A 24451-nucleotide genomic window follows, 5' to 3' on the forward strand; every position below is an offset into this window, starting at 1 on the left:
TATTAGAATTCCAACTGTAGGCTGTGAGCTACAGATGCTCAGCACCTTTGAAAATCATGACGTTTTGCTGTCTAAATCCATCTGTGATGGGGTATACCAAACCCTCTGAGGCCCCCTGGTGGAGGCTTCATGGCCTTGCCACACCCCACCCCAAAAAAGGTGGTGGAGTGGGTCCACCAACCAGTCTAGAGTGGCTCTGTGGGATATAGCCAATCAGGTATAATTGTATAAGAAGAGCTGCAGTTCAGTTCTGTGCTGGAGCTGTATGAGAGTGGATGGTGTGCAGCTGGCAAGAAGCTGGGGAGAATGAGCAGGAGCCCTGAGCTGGTTGCTGGGACTCCATTAGGACAAGGCCCTGAGGTAAGGGTGAAGATGGTGCAGGGCTGTGGGGAAGGGGGCCAGGGAATTAGAGAAACAGTGAAACCTAGCTAAGGGGACACAGCAGATGGCCGCTACCTACAGGGTCACTGGGCTGGGACCAGGGGAAAAAGGTGTGCACCTTACTTGAATAAGTCCTATGCAACACGGCCCCCACCAAAATTTATGGAACAGTGCAAGGTACCCTAAGTGAGGAGCTGGTCATTTGAGAATGAGGTGGCCAAAGTCCAGTTTCTATATCAGCAAATACTAGGGGATCAAGAAAATAGCCTGAAGGCAACTAGAAAAACGTATTCATAACTGAGCTACACTGTTACTAATTTCTTGTTCATTTTTAATTTGTTTGCTCAGCAATTTTTCCCATTATAGTACATTACAGTATTTGTTTCTCAGCTGCAAGAGGCAAAGAACTTAAAGTTAAGGGTCTAAGAGCCCTGGGAGAAATAGCTATTATAGTACATCTAGATGGCCTTGAGAGCAGTAGCTATTAGCGTACATTTTCCCCTTCAGGAACATGGGTTTCTTTGGTGGAAAGGCTGCCAAACAAAAATATGTACAGTAGAATCTGAGTTATAAACCACCAGAGTTACAAACTGACTGGTCAACCACACATCTCATTTGGAACTGCAAGTACCCAATCAGACAGCAGCAGAGACGAAAAAAAGTGCAAAATACAGTACTGTGTTAAACAAACTACTAAAAATATAAAGGGAAAGTTTAAAAAAAGATATCACAAGGTAAGGAAACCATTTCTGTGTTTGTTTCATTTAAATTAAGATGGGTAAAAGCAGCATTTTTCTTCTGCATAGTAAAGTTCCAAAACTGTATTAAGTCAATGTTAATTTGTAAATTTTTGAAAGAAAAACCATAACATTAGCTACTCTTTTTCTGAGTACAATGCCTTTAGCACCTGGCTCTTTCTTAGCTCCAAGTCTTCCCTCTTCTAATGAAGAAAGCAAGTAACTGCCAGGCTATCTTTTAGATTCCAATCGACTTTTTGCCTGCTTGAATGAAACTTCTTTTCTTTTTAATGCTTCTTTCTTTAAACAACTACTGTCAAATCAGTTTAAGACCAGAATTTAGGTTTAAAAACAAAAGTGGCAATGGGTTAAAAAAACAATATAAATGGAAATTTTTACAATAAATTCAATGGAAATAGGATGAATTTAAACAGCCATATGTGATGCTGTGAGCTCAAACAAAAAAACCCAAATGTGGCTGTTAACAAAAATGAAACCAACCAGTCTAGTTTATTTTTCAATTTGTGTAATATATTTAAATCTCTCATTTTATAACATTTTGTATTATTAGAAGTAAGCCATATATGAAGTTTTTGAATGAACTGTTTTGTCTCCAGAGTGTCTTGTTAAGCTTTTATATAATTAATAGAACCCAGAAGTGGGCTGGGCATTTCACAGAAGTCCTAGAAAGATGCAGTTCCTACTTTAGAGACCTTTCAGTCTAAAGCCAGGTGTAACAGAGTGGTTTTCCCCAGGTGCTGGAGAGCCTGGGACTAAGCTAACCTGATTCCAGAACGAGCCCTATCTCTCGCCTGATCCTTTTTCAAGGTTAATAATATTTGTATTAATTGCCAATTGATCAGAAGGTTCGTGTCCCAGAATCAAGCTGCACAGAACTAAACTCAATAAGCTCAGTATCTTGCAGGGACCCTGGGGACCTATGGCAAGGACACTTACACTGAGGGCAAAATAAAGCCTTAAAGATCTTTATTAAAATAAGGAATAAAGCCAGAAATGCTCCAAGACACACAAAGAGATAGGAATAATACAGCATTTGTGATATCTGTGGTATTTTTTGCATAAGCTCTTAGATTTGCATACTCACATGCCTCCCTGAGGCCTGGTGGTAAGAGACAAAGGACCAGCTCTTTCTCTAGCATGCCAAATGAGTCTGATGGTCCAGGTTCCTCACTGCCCAACAATAGAGCTGAAGGGTCAAAATGGTGGAAAGCTAATAACAGAAAAGCTAAAAGCTCCCTCTTCACAGTGGTTTGCTTTATTATAGGGCCTGAGCACAATTATGAATATTCACGCTAATGCTCAGTCTTCCATGCCCAAATCTAACTTCCTCACCCACATAATATTGAGATGTACTTATTCTATAGGTTAACATATTAGTGTTGTTTTAACTCACTATCATACCCATCACTTCTTGCTTAAGCCAGTTTACGCTTATCACTTCCATGTGCCAAAGGTCACAGGCCTACAATGCTTAACTATACTTAGGCTAATTTACTTAAGCTAATGTCTTACAGGATACTGGCCTGTAGGTTCCTTGCACTATCGCTGAACACAATAAAGGCAAGCTAGCACTATGAGCTACACATATGGTGAATTGCCTGATTCATCCAAAATAGAACAGTAAAGGGGAGAGTTAGGCAGGATGGTCAGAGAAGTTGTGGTGGGAACTCCATGCACGAGAGAATAAAGAAAGCTCTCCAGGCAAGGAAGTCTGGGGCGGCATGTCTACACTGCACATTAAGCCTGAGCTCTGACTCAGATTTGAGCGAGCCCAAGTCCCACTTCTGTCCACACACAAATCAGTCTGACTTGGGTCAGCAAGCACTCGTGACCCTGGCCTGAGGACCCCACTAGGGAGCTGAATCAGAGACTCTGATCTAAGCTCTAGCATTTTGCAGCATGGCTACAGCTCATGCCACAGACCAGAGTCAGAAGGTCTGTGTAGTGAAGTGTGGACGGTTAGCATGGCTGTGAAACCTGAGTCCAGCAACTGTAAGCCCAGCATTCACAATTCAATGTGAATGCTCAAGCTGGGGCTTGGAGGGACCGAGTCCACAACCCCATATCCCACAGATCCAGGTTTACAATGTAATGTAGACATACCCACAGGGACCCTGACTAAAACAGGGGAAGAGCAAAAAGTGCTCCTGACAGGGTGGCATAGGAGAGACCTGACTAACCAGGGAAGTGACTGAGAGAGTCTGAGAGGAACTTGAAAAAAAGGAGGTAGGAAGTGACCCAGGGAAAACCACAGCAAAGGTAAAAAAGCAGACCCAAGCTGTTCAGTACAGGTCTCTGGGCTGGAACTCAGAACCAAGGTAGGAGCGGGTTGCCATACCAGCCCCAAGGAAGGAGGCATACAAGCCCATTGTAAAGATTGTCAAGCCTAGCATGGGGGTACCAGGCTGAGATAAAGACTGGCTGAGGCAGAGCCCGCAAGAAGGTGGAAGAATTTTTGTTTCCATTAGACATTTTTTGGACTTTTAGTTTGGGGTGAACTAAAGATGGAGACTCACCTGAAGGGCTGAATTACCAGGCAGAGAAACCACCACATCACTACAGCAACTGTTGGCAGGGTCCACTAGACCTGCAAAAGAGCTGTGATGCCATGCCTGGCCACAAGGGAGCAGCAAGTGGTGAGTCAGTTCTGTTACATCCTGTTCCTGTGAACACTTACGAACATGATTAAGCACTTCAGTGGAATAACTCATATGCTTAGAAGTTAAGCACATTAAATATTTTTTTTTACTTTACATTACTCCTAATGGGATAGAGTGCCTAAGGCATCGGATAGACATCTTCAGGGGCTGCTGTAGCTATAAGCAAACCAGGCAGATGCAAATTTGGCCCAGCCACCCATTTCTATCCACCCCTTGCTTGTCCTAGAATGATGGAGGGGTGGCTGGGCCAAACCTGAGTGAGCGATGCTGCCACCTCACACTTGGGCCCCCTCTACTTCTACCATAATGACCAAAATATATGAAGGCTCGTCATACCCCGCCCCAACCTCCCATCCCAGTTAAGAACCTCTGTTCTAGGAGATAGGAGGGGGGCAGTACACTGAAGTTTTGCCTAGAGTGGCAGATTGAGTGGCTTTTGCATCTTTTTAATTATTTTTCAAATAAATAAAAGTTTTCACGAAATAGAATAATCACTGTATTTGGGGATTAGTCATAATGCAATACTACTAGTCTGGCATCTCAGCTTGATTTTTCCTTCTGTAGCTGTATCAGAAGCAAATCTTTTAATGACCACTCTTTTAGACATGCTGAGCATTGTAGGGCAGGACCAGTTTCTTGTGCATTTTTCTCCACTCAAGACTCATTATTTCACCTTTCTGTAAGTTAAATCACATAATCGACTTCTAAGCATTTACGTGTCTCACCATCACCACCCTATGATTCCTATATACTAAGTCCACTTAAGATTTACTGTGCACGTGGTTCCATGCTTTTGCAGAAAGTTATGGTTGGAGAATTAAAATAGTAAGAAGATCAAGTAGTCACTTTGCCAAACCAGTATAAGCATAGGGTCTCATTACTTGTGATTAAGGCTAGCTGGCCTCATTACAACATCTCCTGAAGCTCACAAATCACAGAATACTTTTTCTTTAGGTCCTCTAAATCCCTCTGACAGAGAGCCTGATCTCATAGACCCTACTCTGGAAAATTCAATAGCCTTTTGAAGTCAACAATAATTTTCCCTTAGCACAGCTGCAGGAATGGGCATGGAAGTCTTGCTTTAACAAAGGCATTCTAAATTCTATTGCCTCCCTCTTTGTACTGAATATTTCCTTCTTTCAATGTTCATATCATCCAAAAAAAATTCTACCGCGTCTCCCTTTGTTTCATGTCAAGAAGACAAATTAGTTCTAATACTGATCACTGTGGAACTGGCTCTCTTCTAGTCACATCTGTCCATCTTTCACTTCTGCAACTGCTCTCTGATTTCAGTTACCAAGATATCTCTTTATCCAATGTGCAACTCAGCCCCACAATATACAAAAATCTGTAGGAGAACACTTCAACCTCCCTGGCGAAACTATAGCAGATCTTAAGGTGGCCATCCTGCAGCAAAAAAACTTCAGGACCAGACTTCAAAGAGACACTGCTGAGCTTCAGTTCATCTGCAAATTTGACACCATCAGTTCAGGATTAAACAAAGACTGTGAATGGCTTGCCAACTACAAAACCAGTTTCTCCTCCCTTGGTTTTCACACCAACTGCTAGAAGAGGGCCTCATCCTCCCTGATTGAACTAACCTTGTTATCTCCAGCCTGCTTCTTGCTTGCATATATATATACACCTGCCCCTGGAAATTTCCACTACATGCATCCGACGAAGTGGGTATTCACCCACGAAAGCTCATGCTCCAAAACTTCTGTTAGTCTATAAGGTGCCACAGGACTCGTTGCTGCTTTTACAGATCCAGACTAACACGGCTACCCCTCTGACACTCAACCCCACAGGTTACTCACTGACTTCATCGATTTTCCATATCATGGGCTGCTGTTGGAGGCAAGGATAGCAAATGTGGTGAAGAGGGTATTTTTCATCTGCACCTGGTACTGGAATTACAATTTTTTGTTTCAAATGGGGTTCTTTCTATGCTTTTCTGTGCAGACAAAAGCACAGAATAAGAAAACTGTGATGTCCTCTACCGGGGGTTACATCTTGGGCGTCATTCAAAAGCTGAATGTCCAAAATGTAGCAGTCCATCTTTGGGCACAAGATGCCCTGGGGCCTCTGGGATTCACATGGGAAATCAAGGCATAGGTTTTTACCTATAAACTTAAAAGACTAGACTGGTTTGGGCAGCAAGACACTGCCTCTTTCCTTGTTCCATGCTGCTACAGTTGCAATCAGTGAAAGCAGCTGAACTGGAGCTCCCTCATTACAGCATTCTCCATGAGGCCTCAACACTGCAACATACATCTCCACTAGTCTTCATTTGCAAGCATAGGGAAAGGAGACAGGATGAGGGGGATTTGTTAACTGCAATATAATAGAGTCATGGGATGGGAAATAGTTATGATGGTGTGGGTGGCATATTGGATTTTAGTAGTTCAGCGTAATTGCTTATTGTGTTTTAGATATTGGAAGGAAAGACCAGAACATAGCTAGTATCTCTATTTCATGTTATCCTGTTATCAGTCTCAGTTCTACCAATGATGCCAGCTCTTACTGGGCATTAAAACACTGGTGTGCTTTCTGCTACTTGTGTGTGGAACAAACTCCCTCCTTCCCTCTTCCAAAAAAAAAATCCATAAATCAATATTATTATCCTCTTTCAAATCTAAATCACCTTTGCCTAAGAAACACTGCCTTTTGATAACATCTAGGCAGAAAATGAACTATACTGTATATATACACTGCTCGTCTATGCAAAAACAGGCTCATCCCTTCTCCTCACCTGTTTGTTTCACCCATTTGCTGTGCTTTGTCATTCAGCAAGATTATAAATTCTCTGTGCAAGGATGACTATTTTACTACACATTTGTGCAGTCCCAGGCATAGTGTGTAGCACTAGTTGGAAAAAAATGACTTTATGCTTTTTTCCTATTGAAAAATGCTGTTTTATCAAAACTGGAGCATTTCACAGAAACGTATTGGTTTTCACAAACTTATGTTAGGAAGTTTTCTCCTCAGGTTCAGCATGGAGTTTTGAGGGTGAGACGCTCACCCCAGAATAGCTCACTTGCAATCTGAGAGAACCAGCATCAAGTGTTTACTTCAAATCAGTATAGGGAATTCAGCTTGCATCTCACATTGCAGCTGAGTGCCTAAACATCAAGCTATTGGCTTTTTTATATACATCTCAAAACATCTTTTCAGTCCACACCAAAACTAAAACAGATTTTGGAACCTCAAAATTTCACAAAACAAAATTTTTTTCTGGCCTTTTTAGGCATTATTGCAATACAGGTAACCATTCTGTTTTAAAAATTGAAATAAGATATATACACAGTATAATATCAGAAAAAGTAGCATTCATCAGTCTATCCTATGATACTTAAAGAGGTTTTGCACTTTTGTGAATCATGCCATTTTAGTATTACTTGTTCATCAGTTGTAATTTAATGCTTAACTGAGGATCTCAGTTCCTTTCTACTGTTTTAATTCAGTTTAGTTTCATTTAGCTTTCCTAGATACTTTCTTTAAATGTGTCATCCATCTCTACTTTCTAGAGAGTTTAAATGCAGCTGTTTAGAAATGGGCCTAAACTGGAACCATTTATTAAAACCCCTGAAAGTCACTGGTTCAGAAACAAACCCCAGCTGAGCTTTTGCAAAACTACACCAAAATCCTTTCTCTCAGCTCATTACCATATCCCACCACTCCACCTCAAGTCCTTCTCCTTTTATCAAATAGCAGCTGTGAGAAGGGCTTTAGTGTAACCATGTGTGCCTCTCTCAACCCATTTCAGCAATACAGCTTCTCCCCAACCCCCCAAAATAAGCTTGTTTCACATTTCTTTTCCGTATTTTTTTTTCCAAAAACTGAGGCCAAAAAATCATCTTTTTTTGCCATGATTTCTTCTAACAATGACTCACTCCTATCCTTTCTTGAGAGCTTGTACTAACCACTTGTTCCTTAGGTACAAAGGTGGTCTTCATTTCTTATACCTCCTTTTTAAGTCATGCTGGTGGCTCAAAGGGAGGGCAGAATTTTGCCCAATTTCTCAGGTACAAAATGATCACTTGCTTAGAGGAGGAGATTTTACAAAGGTATAAGGGGCAGTGAAGTGCCTGACTGCCATTGACTTTCAAACTTGGACTTTTTTAAAATACTTACTGCACATGGAACATTATATATGAACTATGGAGAGCTGATACTATGCCAAGAAGGGATCATGAGAAATTAGATCCATGGAAATACAAAATTTTTTACAACTCAGGCAGTTTTCTTTACATAAGCTAGGTTCTTTATGCCAGAAATATTAGACAAACAAAGACTGGGAATTTCAAAGGAGTAAACGGGAGTCAGGTACCAGGTGTGACAATTTAAGGATCTGTCTGTACAATGTATGAATATTGGTTGGTATGATGGAGTTACTGTATCAGCAATGCTTGTCTGTGTATCCATCATGGGTCAGCAGGTTGGTGTCATGTCCTAGAACAGGACAAGCAGAAGGTACCACAGATTACTGATGGTCCTTCGATCACAACAATATGCTAAGAAGCAGCTGCATCTTTGGAAACACAGTTTCATCTTAGCCTCCTGGAAGGAGGGGAGAAGGTAAGAGCAGTGTAAATTGCCTAGGGACAGAACAAAAACAGCCAGGTGATCAGAAGGTTTTTTAATAAAGAAACACACAGGAACAGGGGAATCAGACAGGAACACGAAGCATTAGACTGGAGAGAGAAAGGTCACAGAAGCTGGGAGACTCAATGACAGAAGCCATCCAGCATGTCACTGCCTGTGTGAGATAAGGGACATCCTGCCTGTCTGCCTAGACTCAGATGTCCCGTCCCACCTACCCCCATGGGAACGTGAACACATATAGGGTTTGCTGTTTTATATTTTCTATGATTAAGTAAAAGAGCAATAGTGTCTTAGATTTGTGCAAAGTGTCTGAGAGCATGTTATATACTTTACAACTACTGCATGCCCCTGGAGAGAGTTGAACTGTAAACCAGAAGCTTCACACCTGTCAACAGAGATCAGGGAGTGGGTATGTTTAAGTACAGGAACTAGACAGCTGGTCAGCAGGTTCCAGAAAGCAGAAGGGGGTGCCAGATAGGTCTGCTCCCTCAGAGTGTGTTTAGGGTCCCCACAATTATGCAGTGGCTGGACTCCATTTCAGGCTCTTGAATAGCACAGGCCATAGAATTTCACCCAGTGATTCCAGCATCTAGCCAATTAACTTGTGTTTGTATTTGTACATAACTTTTAGAAAGACATCCAGTCTTGATTTAAAGTCCCTTACTAAGATGTTCCAATGGTTAATTACCCTAACTGCTAAAATGGTCTTGATTTCCAGTTTGAACTTTTTGGACTTCCAACTCCTAGCCGTTTGATCTTGTTGTGCCTTTGTCTGCTAGATTAAAGAGTCCCCTAGTATCAGGTATGTACTTCCCTTTGTAGATATTTTTAAGTCTTAGCCTTCTTTCAAGAAGCTGAAGAGATTGATCTCCTTAAGTCTTATCATAATGCCTGTTTTTCTGGTGGCAACTTATTTTTGTACCTCTGCTTTGAATCTGCTCCAATTTTTCAATATCTTCTTTAAGAGTGTTGACCCCAGAAATGGACATATCACAATAATACTATCACCAAAGCCATATAAAAAGCAGTTGGGGGCTGAGTTCTTTTGAAAATTTGGCCCCAGTTCTAGGTGCAGAATCTTTTGATGCCTGCCCCTCACCTTAATGCATCTGAAAAAGCAAAGTGAAAAATGTGTTTATTCTCTTTAAACAACTAGAAATACTGGATCTCCAGACTAAGGTAAACTGTTTCTATTGTTTGAGTTTTACAGCGTACCTTCAGTCTAAAATTAAGCATTTTAAGAAGTAAATTGGCCTGTTTGCACATAAAAACATATATAATGCTGCACATCATGCACTTCTCTGGAACCAAGACAAAAATGAAGAACAATTTGATAGTGTTGCTCTAGCTTCTGGAAGTATTATTTCCCACAAAGTAATTTACTGTGTGCTATAAATTATCTCCTGTAATAATTAATACTTCAAGTTTTATATGAAACCTTTTTTAAATCTTTCTTTACATATGAACAGACAGCACATGAAATGAAGAATAAAAATTGCATATTTAAATAATTCATCATAAATTAAATCTTTCACTATATATACATTAAAAGCTCTTTCCCGGCATATTAGCAGGAGGGTATACAATGAAAAATCAAACAAGTAACTTAATAGCTATATCGGAGCGGTGTGATTTTTTTTTAATGTTTTAAAGTTCTGTTGTCAGCTGTTATGTTACACTATTACCAAAGACATAAGAGCAGAAACAAAACTTTCTTTGAATTTGAGCCAACGGTGCTACAGCCATGGGGCATTACTAACAGTAAGAACATCGACAGCAGGAATAATATTTCAATCTGACAAATACTAGGTACCACTCAATTTAATACATAATATCCATGTGTATTTGCATGTGACAAAATGATCTTGCACTATTATTGGCCAGTGAACCATTGGTAGGAAGAGGGTCCCATAAAAGAGAAGGCGAATGCTTACAAAATTTTCCTGAGACATTCACACTTATTCCACACTTAACACAGCATTTGAGAGACCCTTCCTTCTCTTCAGGCTACACTGTAGGAAGGCAGCTAATGAACCTGAACTGCCTTCCCACAGTCTCAAACCGAAATGCCTCCTACTGCAGAAAGCAACCTCATCCTCCCTCACTGAAATGATCAAAGAAGTTAGATTATCTGGCCAGTATCGTGTCAGAGAAGAAAGTGACACACATACCAGCTCCCTTGACAAAGCTCAGCCCTGTTTGCAAAATTGGAGATTCTGAAAGCACTCAGGAAAGGCTGAGCTGGCACATGCCAAAAGTTTTGTCTGTCTTAGGCTACGTCTTCACTACCCGCCGTATCGGCGGGTAGCAATCGATTGCTCGGGGATCGATATATTGCCTCTCATCTAGACGCAATATATCGATCCTCGAACGCACTTATATTGATTCCGGAAGTCCACCAACCCCAACGGAGTTGCAGAGTCGACATGGGGAGACACGGACATCGATCCCGCGCCGTGAGGATGGTGAGTAATTCGATCTTAGATACTTCGACTTCAGCTACGTTATTCACGTAGCTGAAGTTGCGTATCTGAGATCGATTTTCCCCTGTAGTGTAGACCAGCCCTTAGTTATTGAAAGCCAAAGAGGAATTCCCAGGTCCACTGCTGACAGAGGTAATCAACTCTTTAGAGAGGGCTATCCTGAAGTGGAAGACATTCTGACTGATTCTGAAGAAAATGTCACTTAATTAACCTTAACACCCTGATCTTTATCTACCCTTGTGACCACAACATAAGTAGTTTGGTCAATGGCAGTTTAAAAAAAATGACATTACAAATGTCCTCTTAAAACAAGTTGTTTTTTAGTATCTGTCCTAAAAACTTCAAAATCATTGTTTCCATTTCTGTATTGCAATTACAGGTCTTCTCTGGTTTTCTCACTCCTAAGAAATAAGCAGACAAAAAAAAAAAAAGCAAATTTAAAAGAAAGATTCATCACTCTGACTGTGAAAGTTCTTCTGTGTTATTATACCTCATGCAGATTAATTTCCATATTGTAGAGAACTTCTGGTTCATTCCCCCAATAGATGGCAGTGAATCAGTATCTTACCAACAGGACTGGGTGTTGTTTTACAGCACCAAGAATGATATATAAACTGTTAGCTATTAGAAGTGGGCCTGAACTGGAAAACTAGATTCAAATATCACTTAAATGTGAAGAAGTTCAGATTCTGATCAGATCTGAACTTGTGGGGTTGGGTCTGATTTCTAACGGCAGCCTCTTCCCAAATAGACTGTTCTATTTTCCAGGCAAAAAGCAATCAAAGTGTAGTCTGTGGGTAGGAGATTAGACAGCTCTCACTCTGCAGGTTCTCCTGTAAATCCTACCAAGAATTATGTTATATTGGCTGATGGAAACCGGTTCAGCAGCAGCATAAGCAAAAAACAGAACTCAAATACACAAATATAGACAAAATATTTGATGTGCTCGGTAAAGGGATGCAATGTGCACCCTCACCCTTTATCCAGTGGTCTTCTCCAATTGAAATGAGGAACACATTTTATGACTAATATCTTTAATAAGAGAAGTAATTTTGTAGAAGGAAATTAAATGTAGAGATGAAAGATAGTAGGAAAGGATATTGAGGAGATCCTTGTGACCCAGACAGGTGGGCAAGGGTGGCAAGACAGTCTCAAAATGCTTTGGAAATACAGACTAGTGAGACCAGAGATTGTGGAGAGATTCCAGGAAATGCAAGAGTAAACCAGAGTCTGTGAACAGAAGAGAAGCAGAGAAATCAAATGCCAACCCAAGGAGAAATGAAGTGTGTAACTAAAGAGTCTGCTAGGGAATGAGGGATTTATTATGTGACATTAAACAGAACTTTGCAAGGCAAAGAGTGAGAATTCAGAGTAAAGAGATAATTGCAATTAAAGTGCAGTTCTACTCTGAAGGTGCCAATTCTATAGTCACTCATCTCACTCAGATATGTTCCCTGAGCCCTTACAGATGAGACCTTTATTATGCTCAACATAAATTATGAGATCAGATAGCAAACCCATTAGAAGTGGAAACAGACATTATTCGTTACTAGAAACAGCACTTTCTAGCTATTGAGTGGCTTTATATCAAAGGGGCACAAAATCTGTGTACCATCTCACAACAGCTGGTCAAAACTCAGGATTTCCATCTCGTGAGATTCTGACATTTTAAAGTTTTTCATTCTCAATTAGGAAAAATATCAAAATTTTGTTTTGGAAAAAATGTGTTGTGGAGTGTGTGTTCTCAGTTTTTATATTTTTACATTATTTCATGACACGTCAGTTGTGCATTTTATGCACTACTACTATTTTATGTCATTATGACATGTCAGTAGTAGTTGAAATATTTCTATTTATTTTTATTTTTAAAGTCATTAAAGGCAGCCGATACTGAATGAACATCTTTTCTAGATCAAGTGTGTTCTGTTTGTTTTGAAATGGAACAGTTTGACAGTACTACTACTGCCATGTCATAAAATGTCAAAAATATAAACATGAAAAAAACTTAAATTTGAAACAAAATTTCAGAATTCCAAAGTCAAATTTTTCCCCAACACACAAAGTTTGTTTTGAAATTTCTTTCATGGAAAATTGTCAAAATGAATACAATTTTGTGAAAATTTCTGTTTTGTCAAACCAGGAAACATCATCTGTCATCACAGTGAAACACACCCAGGCAACTTGCTCCTTGCCTTGCCCAACACAAGAACAAGTTATTCATGTTTTCAGATACAATCAGCCTCTGAACCTTTTCCCAAATTTTAAACAATCTAATCAATTTTCTTACTTAAATGCCCACTGTAATTGATTTCCCTAAAACAAGTCAGGAAGTACATTTGACAACGCTGACACCTAGTGGCAACATTAAAAGATCAGAACTAAAATAAAACCATTATCCCACTCCTTCAATATATTACCAAATATAAAAAGCTCAGAGAGAGAGATTTTAAAAGGCTGCAAAAATATGAACAAAACTACAGAAGCTATTATGAAAACTAAAGTTTCTAAATCAGTCATGGAAAGGTTATAGAAAATAGCTGTATATACAGTTTAACAATTGTCTTTCACTTTGATCCTGCAATCACTTGCACATGATTGATATAAAGTATGTGAGTAGTCCGGTTTAAGTCATATGGGATCTAATCTTGAAAATTAGTTTTAATTAATTTGGGATTTTGAATTTAAAATACATTAACTGTTTATGTGGAGCAGTCATGTACATGAAGATTTGATACCATTAACTTCTAGGGGTGCAGATCAGAACTGAAATCACTTTATCAAACAAACTTTATTATCCAGTATACAGCACTCATGTTTTCGATATGATTCCAAATTACTGTTCTGTCTTAGCAAACAATTGTTTCTTTTGCATGTCAGGTGGCATATAAGAAGACTTCGTGATGTAATAACTGCAGAAGGCTCTTAAGTGTTCCAGGGAACCCTGGAGTTTTCTGTAGCTTCCCTGTCAGAACCTTATTTTCATGAGTAGTCACAGTGACTTTGCCAAACTACCCTTATGACCCATTAATCTATATGCACTACTTATTGTGTTATAGTAGCACCTTACACCCTTTGGATGCTTGATGTCCCTGCTAAATCCTACCCCCTTCTCTGTGTCAATTTCTGGAAGTGGAACAGACATATGCTGAAATCCAAAGCCACCTAATACAAGTTTACTCATATTTAATATAAAACAAAGAACATATCAATTTGTCTCCTTGAATGATGGCACACATGATCTGCTACCCATAGATAAAAGCATCTTTCTGTATCCAGAGATTCTGTGCCCTAGCACTAAGTTTCCATATTCTTACCTGTTGACGTCTGTAGGCCAAATAATCTAGATTTTCCAGATCTTTCCCAAGCTTCTGGTAGGTTTTCTGTAGTTCAGATTTACTAGACACGTTTCGTAGAGACTCATATGTTCTTTGAAACTGTGATGGTACAAGAAACAATGTCATCATTCACATAAATATTGTCTATATAGCTCCATTAGTTAGTGTTTTTTTTTTTAAAAAAAAACCTACTAACATTACGGGCTCTGTCATATTCTCATATATGCAAGAATGTATTGCCACAACTCTTGAAAAGTCTATGCTTTGAGCACTTGGATATAGGGAAATATGTAGAGTCCTGGATTTGAAGTTTATAGTTTGGAATTTCTGAAGACACAATTAGAGATTGTCCCCAGCCCTGAAGTTCTGATCCTCACCTAAACTAGCCCCAAAATCTGGTTGGTGTTCAGATCCAGGGTTGTAGTTTTTTTTTATCTTTTTAAATAAAAAGAGCACATACATGTTTCCTCATAGATCATGAATTCCCCCAACCCACCAAATATAAACAGTTTCTTCCTCAACACTCTCCCAGGAGACTCTTGGAGAATACCCATCTCTAACATGTAGTGGTGTGATAAGGATGAAAAAACACCTCTTATTATCTTGTAAGATGGTGCTGATTGAGTCCACTCACATGGAGCAGTTTTTAGGACTGAAGTCTAAGCAACTTGCATAAGGTGTCATACTATAGGAAAACTGTAGGAGCTGGGGATTGAACCTAGTTCTTGATTTACTGTAAGTATATTAACCACTTCTTTCCTATGCAGATAATTAACAGTTGTATATCACAGTAGACATGTATGACATGTCACATAGAGACTTAAGACAGATTCTGACTCCGGTGCTTGCAAAATACTAGAGTGACATACCTGGCATGACTAAAAAGAGAACATGGGGGTGGGAGGAGATAGGACTTTACACAAACAATGAGTCTCCTTGCTCAATTTGGTGTACACTGTATTACTTCCAACTTTAAAATAATTTTACTGTACAATTTATTAATATGTATAGTAAAGCAGTAGCCACAGACCCTAATTAGGAGCAGAACCCTGTGTGCTAGCCACTGTACAAACAAAGGAAGACATGGTCTGTGTATGAACTCCTTACAGTTTTAGACAAACATTAGGCTAAGGCAGCAAAGAGTCCTGTGGCACCTTATAGACTAACAGACATATTGGAGCATGAGCTTTTGTGGGTGAATACCCACTTCGTCGGATGCTAAGGGTGTAGAAGAGGGAGAGGACACATTCTAGTACATATTTTCTTGTATTCATTATTTAAAATTCTGAAATTACACATAGAAATCAATACATGAAAAATGCTAAGCACAACATGTCATTCCCATTTCTTCAGGTGGGAGAACTGAGGGACAGAGAGGTGAAGTGACTTGACCAAGCCTACACAGGAAGTATTTAGATGTTTTGTATCGCAGTAGGAGTGGGTTCTAAGGAGCAAATGATAACATAGCCTACAAGATCAGGGAAGCTCATTGGTCCATCTAGAATCATAAATTGTAGATAAGTGGCCTATCAAGACCCATATCCTGTCCCAACAATGGCTGATACCTCAGAGGAAAGTGAAAACCTTTCATAGCCCACCAGTTGTTTAATGTTGTACATGGGGGAAAATATTCCCCTCACAGTCCTGGAGCTGAGATATGCTCTAGGGTTACATAAGATTTGAGGCAGTCTTGCCATTAAGGCAGTGGACTGTAGACCACAAGATGTGTGTTAGATTCCTGGCTCTGCCACAGCCTTCTTGTAATCTTCCTCAAGTCACTTCACCTCTTTCTTCTGCAGTTCACCATCTGTAAATATACTGAAACATTCTGTTATTGTGGTGATGAACACCATAGGAGAGCCTATAAATGGTTACTAGTTTGCATCAAAAGGAGAAGCAGTATCAGTGATCAAACGTACACCCCTTTAATAAACCCAAAGCGGCTCAGTATTCTGCAGCAACCAGCCTTACAGATTCATTGCATGCCACAAGTTTTATTTGTTCCATTTCTTATATGTGAGTGAATAAAGTGCTTGTAACAGCTACACAATCTGCAGCACTGGAGAATGAAGCACTGCATTTAAATAGCTCAAAGTAAGAAATTGCTCTTCCCGGTTGTTGGGGGTTTTTTTGTTTTGTTTTATTTTGTTTTGTTAAATAGTTTTTAAGAAGTTCCCTCTACTGGCTTGATCCCTGTGGCAACACTCACGACAGGTACCTCAGGGTATCTGTATATGATTGAGAGAAGACAGGGAGTGAGACATACTCTGTTCCCTTGACATTTTTCTATCTCACATCCATTGTAAAAACTGCAATTTGGTGCCTCACCTCTGGCCTAGAAATCCTTGAACTTGCAACACTTTGCATTCATTAATTCACACTGTAAGCATTAGAGCAGAACTTTAGTTCAGGTCAAACTGAACGAGACCATCTACAACAGGGGTGCGCAAACTTTTTGGGCCAAGGGCCACATCTGGGTGGGGAAATTGTATACAGGGCCAGGGCAGGGCATTGGGGTGCGGGATGGAGCGTGGGGTTGTGGGAGGGGGTGTGGTGTGCAGGAAGAGGTTCAGGGCAAGGGATTGGGGCAGAGGAGGGGTACGGGGTGTCTGAGAGGGCTCAGGGCAGGGGTGCCGGAGGGGTGCGGACTGCAGGGGGGCTCAGGGTTGGGGTGCACAGGGGTGCAGCAGGGGGCTCAAGGCAGGGGTTTGGGGTTCAGGACAGCCGTGGGGTGTACAAGGGGGCTCAAGGCAGGGAGTTGGGGTGCAGGAAGGGTGTGTGGCGCAGGCAGGGGGCTTAGGGCAGGGAGTTGGGGGAGTGGGGTGCAGGAAGAGTGGCAGCTGCACACACCGGGGCCGGGGCAGGCTCTCTGCATGCCTACCCTGTCCCCAGCCCCGCACTGCTCCGGGAAGTGCTGAAGCCCCTGGAGGAGGGCAGGCAGAGGGCTCCGCATGCGCTGCCCTTGCCATGCCTCCAGGTACCTCCTCCGAAACTCCCATTGGCCATGGTTCCTGTTCCCGGCCACTGGAAGCTGCGGGGTGCAAAGACCCGGGGGAGCCGCAGGGACGTTAGGCCAGCCGCTACTGAGAATGGTGCGGGGCCCGCGGCACCACAGGAATCAATTCCACGGGCCGGATCCAAAGCCCTGAGGGGCTCCATCCGGCCCATGGGCCATAGTTTGCCCACCACTGATCTACAATGACTTTTCCTATATGCAGGTAAGAAGCCATGAGTATTGCAGCCGCACCAGTTCAACAGGTACCTGAACACCAAACCATAACATAGTGATCCACATGTGGATGTTACCCAAAAGCTTCCACTGACAGTCACAAAGCTGAATAGTATGAGGAGGGATCTTCTGAGAGTCTAGAATAAACTAATGAAATGATCATAAAGTGTAGTCTTTGGATGGAGCAATGAAACAGTTATCTAAAATGGTGTTGAGGCACTAGACCACAAAAATACAAGCAAAGCAACAGATCATTTCATGCAACAACTGTTTCTTGCACAGGGAAGGTGGGAGAATAGGTGCCTATATAATACAAGGCCCTGAATATCGGGACTATCCCTATAAAATCAGGACATCTAGCCACCCTAACTGGGGAGGTCTCCCATCATATTGCTATCTCTGCAAGCCCATGCACTACATCTTACACCCTGCCGTGGCCCCACAGATTAATAATGCATCAAGCCAAAAACCTCTCACTACAGATCATAATATTAGGAGCCTCCTGTGCCTGGTAATGAGACTGCAGGGATCAGTGAATTACTTCTAGTGGGAAAAAAACATGCGTATAAAACTGTAAGGATAGCTCTCCTCAGGAGGCTATATATACAAGAAATAGCCCCACGAGGCTATAATATTGGCAGCGATATTCCACAGAAGTGGAAGAGACATCTTTCTCAAGAAGAGAGTGGAAGAAAAAAACAGTGTTTTCCCTCAAAATAAAAATATACAAATAAGCTAACTATAAGCAAATGAACACAAGTCTGTCCTGTTCTCAGAAGGATGCAGTGATGTGATTCTGACAAAGAGTTTTTAAATCTACAAGGCACATACAATCTACCTACATCTCTCAAGCTATCATAGTCTGGCCCAAGTCTTTCTTCCTCCAAGAAACTTTCACATGTATTGTTCTGAGATGGGGGAGAGGAGAAGAGTCCAGCCCCCTCCTCCCAACTTTCTGTTAACAGAAATAAAACAGTTTTTAGATGCTCAATTTTCCTCATTACTTCACCAAGATAGACACATCCCAGTCCCTAGAAGTTCAGGAGAAGTACCTTCTTAGTTTCCTTTACCTAAAGACTTCCTGTCTCTTTTTTTCTCTGAAAGGAAACTTGCTATTTCTTTTTAAGCCTCTTGATTACATACATGGTGAAGCTGTCTTAAAGGAGTCAGGTTTGATAGGATCCAGCTGAGCATTCTCTGTTTTTCCCTGAGCAGAGGAACAACTCCCCTGGGTTCATGTCACACCTGTAACACTCCTGAACCATTTTCTGCTTTGGTCACACTTCTTATGAAGCAAGCTGGATTGGGAGGGTATTATGACAATGAGGGTCTTACTGCCTATCAGGTTACCATAAATAACTTTATAGCACTTTTCAAAATACACAGGCTTCCCTTTTGATTTAGTCTATGAACAGTATTACAGTCCTTGTGTAATAAAAAACAAAATCAACTATCATAAAACTTGAGCCAGAATAAGAGGAAACAGCTGTTTTGGTAATAACACACAAAAAGTGGATATCACATCATCTAGGAACCAAGCACCCATTGTCAAAATATTGACAAATGAACATTGAATGTCTCCCAAGTAGGAAACAAGATGAACTTGTAACAAAGGCCTTAAAATAAATGGGACAATTTTCACAATCCCATTTTGGGTAACATTAAGCACTTGGAACATGAAATGTGATTCTGGAACAGATGATAGTCTAGGTGGTAAGCTAATTAGGACAGTGTTGTCAATACTGTCTCTTCATTGCAGGATATTGGAGATCTAGCATAGCGTGGACATTAACTGAAAATGGAAGATATTCTCAGTGATCTTGTGGTCACCCCTTGGACTGTGATTATAGTTCCATTTATCTGAAAACTTGACTTAAAGTTAGGGTATGGAGAGTTTATTCTGTGTTCAAATTCTTTGCCCCCAGCCTTTAATAATCACAGTCAAAGGTCTATATATTTCAGCTTGCCTCTGCATTTTCTGTTAAAGTCTTTGTTTTGTTGATTGTCATGGGAGCTTGGTTTGTCTGTTGCAAGAAAATTAATTCATAATATTGGCATTGGCAGAATATCAGTCATACAATGGGGAGTTTCCCTGTAGTTTCTTAAGAAACAGTTTAATTCTTTCATGTAATGCTTTGTTCTAGCTACCATCAACAGCAACTTTTCCAGAATCCTCATAAAACAGTCTGGTGAAGTTCAAGATTGTTCAGATCTCAGGTTTTGGTTAATGCCCATCTCTAATATGAATCTGAGGTATTCTGGCATAAAACTTGGCACAGTCCATATTGTTGAAGAATGGAGTTTTAGGAATATCATACACAATTCTTTGTCCAGATTTAGCAGGACTCCCTTGGCAAAGATGGCAATCACAGTGTGAGAAATCAGAATAATCAGCAGCAAATCGCCAGCTGACAACCATATAGGTCACCAAAATCCAAGACGACTTCTAACAAAGATAGCTCAGACAGTTTAAACAAAGGGAGCACAGTGTTTTCCAATGCTGCAGCTAAAACAGACATGATTTGATGCAGTATTCCAGACTATTATGATAGCTTTGGCTGGGAATCACAGTTTTTACTGAAGCAGCTGATTTGTCTTTACAAATCCTAGTGTCCCAGGAGAGAATGAAATGCACATTTGCTTCAGCACTGTCAGTTGTTGTATAGGTGGCACATGCAGACTGTATGAACATAAGAACAGCTATAGTGGGTCAGATCAAAGGTTAATCTGGTTCAGTATTCTGTCTTCTGACAGTGGCCAGTGCCAGGTGCCCCAGAGGGAATGTACAGAACAGGTAATCATCAAGTGATCCATCCCGTTGCTCATTCACAGCTTCTGGCAAACAGGCTAGGGACAGGGGCAGTGAGTTGTATGGGCCTGTGGTGCCTGGGCTCCAGCAATATTCAGAGCCTGGGAGCCCAGCTTCACCAATATTTGGGGCTGGGTCTCTCCCTGGGTCCCATCTACCACTCCCACACAAAAGTGTCCCCCGGTCCCTACTTGCTGCCCCCGTGCACCTCCCCCAGACCGTCCCTGCCTCCCCTGCAGCTCCATGCTAACTCCACTCTGCTGGCTCTGGTCATTAACTGTTGCCACAGGGTCTTAGTGTCCTCCCCCCAACTACTAGTGGCAGGGCAGGCTGCTCTTACCCTGCCCTTCCACCTCGGACCCTTCCCTTTTCTGGCAGGACCCTCCACCAGCACAGGGGCCCTCACTGCCTGCAGTCACTGCTCCTGCCCCACACTGAGCAAGGGGCAGCCTCATGCCTCACCCCTAGTGAAGCTACATTCCTGGACCTGAGAGGGGCCCTAGGAGCACGTGCAGTGACAGTGGTGCAGGGTTACTGTGCGGCAAGGGGGAGAGGCGGGCACCTGGCCCCAGACCTCACTGCTGCCAGCAGGGAGAGGGCTGGGGAGAGTCCTCTCTGGCCTCAGCCCAGGGACAGCCTGCCTGCACCACAAACTCATCCCCAGCCCTGCCCCACCCCAAAGTCCACACCCCCAGCCAGATCTCTCACTCCCTGCACCCCAACCCTCTACCCTAGCCCTGAGCCCCTTCCACACCTCAAACCCCTCACCCCCAGCCCCTACCAGAGCCCTCATCCCCCCCGCACCCTAACCCTCTTCCCCATCACAAACCCTCTCATCCCCAGGCCCACTCCACAGCCCTCACCACACACCCCAACCCTCTGCCCTAGCCCTGAGCCCCCTCCCACACTGCAACCCCTTAACCCCAGCCACACCCCAAATCCAGCCCCAGGCCCACCCTACAGTCCTCACCACTGCACCCACTCCCTCCACACCCCCTGCAACCCTCAAACTTCCTCCCAGAGCCTGCATCCCCTCCCTCCGCATCCCCTCTCACCCCCAAACTCCCTCCCAGAGCGTGCACCCAAACTCTGTTCCAGAGCCTGCACCCCCACTCCCTTACCACACACCCTCTCCTGCCCCTGAACTCCCTCCCAGAGCCTGCACTCCAGCCCTCTGCACTCCCTCCCAGAGCCTGCACCCAGCACCCAAACTCCATCCCAGAGGCTGCACCCCAGACCCTCTCCCCCATCCAAACTCCTTCTCAGAGCCCAACCTCTCACCCCTTCTGCACCCAAACTCCCTCCCAGCATCTGCACCCTGCACCCCTCCAGCATCCCAATCCCCTGCCCCAGCCCAATACTTGCACCCCAGACTCCTCCCCTCACCCAAACTCCCTCCCAGAGCCTTAGGCAGTTGGAGGGAAGAGTTTGGGGGTGGGGCAAGTTCTGGGCAGCACCAAAATTTCTACAAACCTGCCAACCCTGGCTAGGGACACCATCCCTGCCCATCCTGACTAATAGTCATTGATGGACCTATCATCCATGAATTTATCTAGCTCTTTTTTGAACCTTGTCATAGTCTTGGCCTTCACAACATCTTCTGGCAAAGAGTTCCACAGGTTGACTGTGCATTGTGTGAAGAAATACTTCTTTTTGTTTGTTTTAAACCTGCTGCCTATTAAAAGGAAGATGCCTGGAAAAGTAATCTGCAGCATTAAGTTTGCCAGGACTATATATCAATGCAGTGTCAAATTCATAGTTTCAACATCTTCAACACAAATTGGACTACGCAGATAGAAGAAGGCATCATTAAACATGTATTGCAAAGTCTTATCATTGGTAACAGTATGCTGATGTCCATACAGGCAGAAGTGGAAGTGCAGATTTCCCCAGCTGACAGCAAGCATTTCTATTTCAATTTGTGAATCATATTTGACTAATCACAGAGTTTTTCTGGCATATGTCTGAAAATCAAGCTGAGTCATAACAGTGACACGTTCAATTGGGTTATAAGAGGCTCTTAATCTGTTGTAATTTTACATTCCTCATTCAGATTCAGAGCCAACTCTACAACAGAAGTAGAACAAAGAGTCTGCCACTGCAGAATATGGAATGATGGTTCTTTCCCAGTTTGTTTAAGGAAGAAAAAAGCCTGAGAGCCGTTGCTGTTCCGAATATCAATATTATCACCCTTCATTGTGCAAGGCAGAAAATACAGCACTGATCTATTTTATGTGCTTGTTAAATACTTCTTTTAAATATATGGCTGAATATGAGTTGAATTAAGGATGAGAAGCAAATTTAATCTCCACTTTGAAAAAAGAAGGCAGTTCATTAAAAAGTGCCTTAATGTTTTAATATGCACTGCTGCTTTAAAAGACTAAATTATATTAAATGTACTATTTTAAATCACTATGGGACAGGTTTGGGAGAACCATTAAAAAGCACTCTCAAATTCCAATTACTGAATACACACTTATGAAAAAACTGTTGCTCTCATGATATTTTTCTGTAATGGAATGGCCTTGGGCCTGCCTCTATGGAATTTTATGGAGAATAGGTCACACAGTACCCTCAGTCCAGGAAACATCAGATGATCTTGCTCTCAATGGACCGAAGACATGCATTTTGATGCTAAAGTGTATGCAATATGTTTTGTGAGCATTTATTCATTTCTGCTTCCCAAAGCAAAGGTGAGTTATTAAATTAAATGTGTCTCGATCAGAATGATCTGTGCATGCCTGAGTTGCAAATAACTGTTGAGCAGATGAAATAATACTGACTTTATTGTTATACTAGCAACTAATAATCTGCTAGAACAAAATGAATTTCCAAGGCTATTTTACCAAACTAAAATTTGCCACCTAAGATTAGAATTCAGAAGATATTCCACAGAGAATGAGTTTCACATTATTGTCATTTACTCCTTGAATATGATGCTTTAAATTTACTTCAGTTTGAGTGTTGCTGTAGTGGTGAATTAAAAGGTTGTAGAAACACAATAATGACCATTTCACAACAAGGCATTTATGAACATGTTCTGTGATGTGTTTGTGCAATCTGACACAATGGAGTCCCAATATCTGACTGGGGCGGCTAAGCACTTCAACAATAAAAATAAATAATAATTTGATGAAAATACCTGCCCATTTTAATTTACCTTCATCTCAACTTCAGGTTTCTCAAGTACCTTTCTATCCCCTCCATCTTTAGAAATAACACTAGTTTCTCCAACTCAATTATACTCTTCACTTTTAATATATTAGAATTATTATAATAGGTATTATTCCATATACCTATTACCCTTGGCATCAAATAGTTCTGCCTAAGCTCTCCATTATCTTTTTTTAGTTCAGAAATTCTCATTTTTGAATCCTTTACTATTATGACAAATATACTTCCATCAGTTTTATAAATCTTTAATTTAAAGTTCTGTTAAGTCACTTCTAAAATCTCTTCTTTCCCATTTAAAATAAGACCAGCTCCTTCACCCCTTTTTTCATATCTGCGCTGTGTAAACAGCTTGCATAGAACTTCACACATGCTTGTGAACCTGAGATGGATGTGGTTCATTTGCTATCTCTCTCTCTCACACACACATGAAACCGGTGCCCTCCCTTCCACTGGGCTCCTTGGTGCAGGCCTCCCCTTCTCCTTCCCCATAAGGAGTTAATGGGATGCACCCTCCAAGCAGGGTCTTCTTGAGTGCAGCTTATTATGCTGCCTCCTTCCCTTCTCACAGAGGTCTTTGTTAGTATATAGGCTTGTTTGCCAGCCTGAGACTGAATTTTGGGTTTGACGTTTTAATACTCACATCTAACACTAATATATGTAAAAAACAATGAACAAAGAGACTGTGTGTTGCATTTCTCACAGCCAGATGGGGATACAGAAGAAGTGTTACTGGGCATGGTAGGAATGTAATATATAAGCATAGATTTGAAGACTGCCTCAACTCCTTATCTCAATGCAAGGTCAAGCAACCAGTTGGGAGGGGCAAGGGAGGATGCGGGGGGTAAAACACTAAAAGACCAGAGAAATGCCTGCCCATGATCGGAGTACTAGCTCACTCCTTGCCCCTTCCATGGGATACAAAAAAGGTGGGACAAAGACCCCCAAACAGAACATGACCATAAGTTGTAAGAGGTGCAACTAGGGGCGTGTACTAAAGGTATATTTGGGCCTGCTAAG

General features: G+C 41.7%; 1 protein-coding gene across 7 annotated transcripts in view; it reads right to left on the bottom strand.

The window, feature by feature from the left end:
• CTNNA3 (catenin alpha 3) overlaps positions 1-24451 on the bottom strand; it is a 941808-nt gene that overhangs the window by 861393 nt on the left and 55964 nt on the right. For all 7 annotated transcript variants that reach the window (XR_007775063.1, XR_007775060.1, XR_007775061.1 and 4 more), the window contains exon 5: positions 14202-14321. Coding sequence is in view for 2 of the 7 variants with exons in the window: in XM_050958306.1 (XP_050814263.1) it covers positions 14202-14321 (120 nt within the window). In the remaining 5 variants the exon portion in view is untranslated. The remainder of the gene's footprint in view (positions 1-14201; positions 14322-24451) is intronic.

This window comes from Gopherus flavomarginatus, chromosome 6 (assembly GCF_025201925.1).
Source record: "Gopherus flavomarginatus isolate rGopFla2 chromosome 6, rGopFla2.mat.asm, whole genome shotgun sequence".
Lineage (NCBI taxonomy): Eukaryota > Metazoa > Chordata > Testudines > Testudinidae > Gopherus > Gopherus flavomarginatus.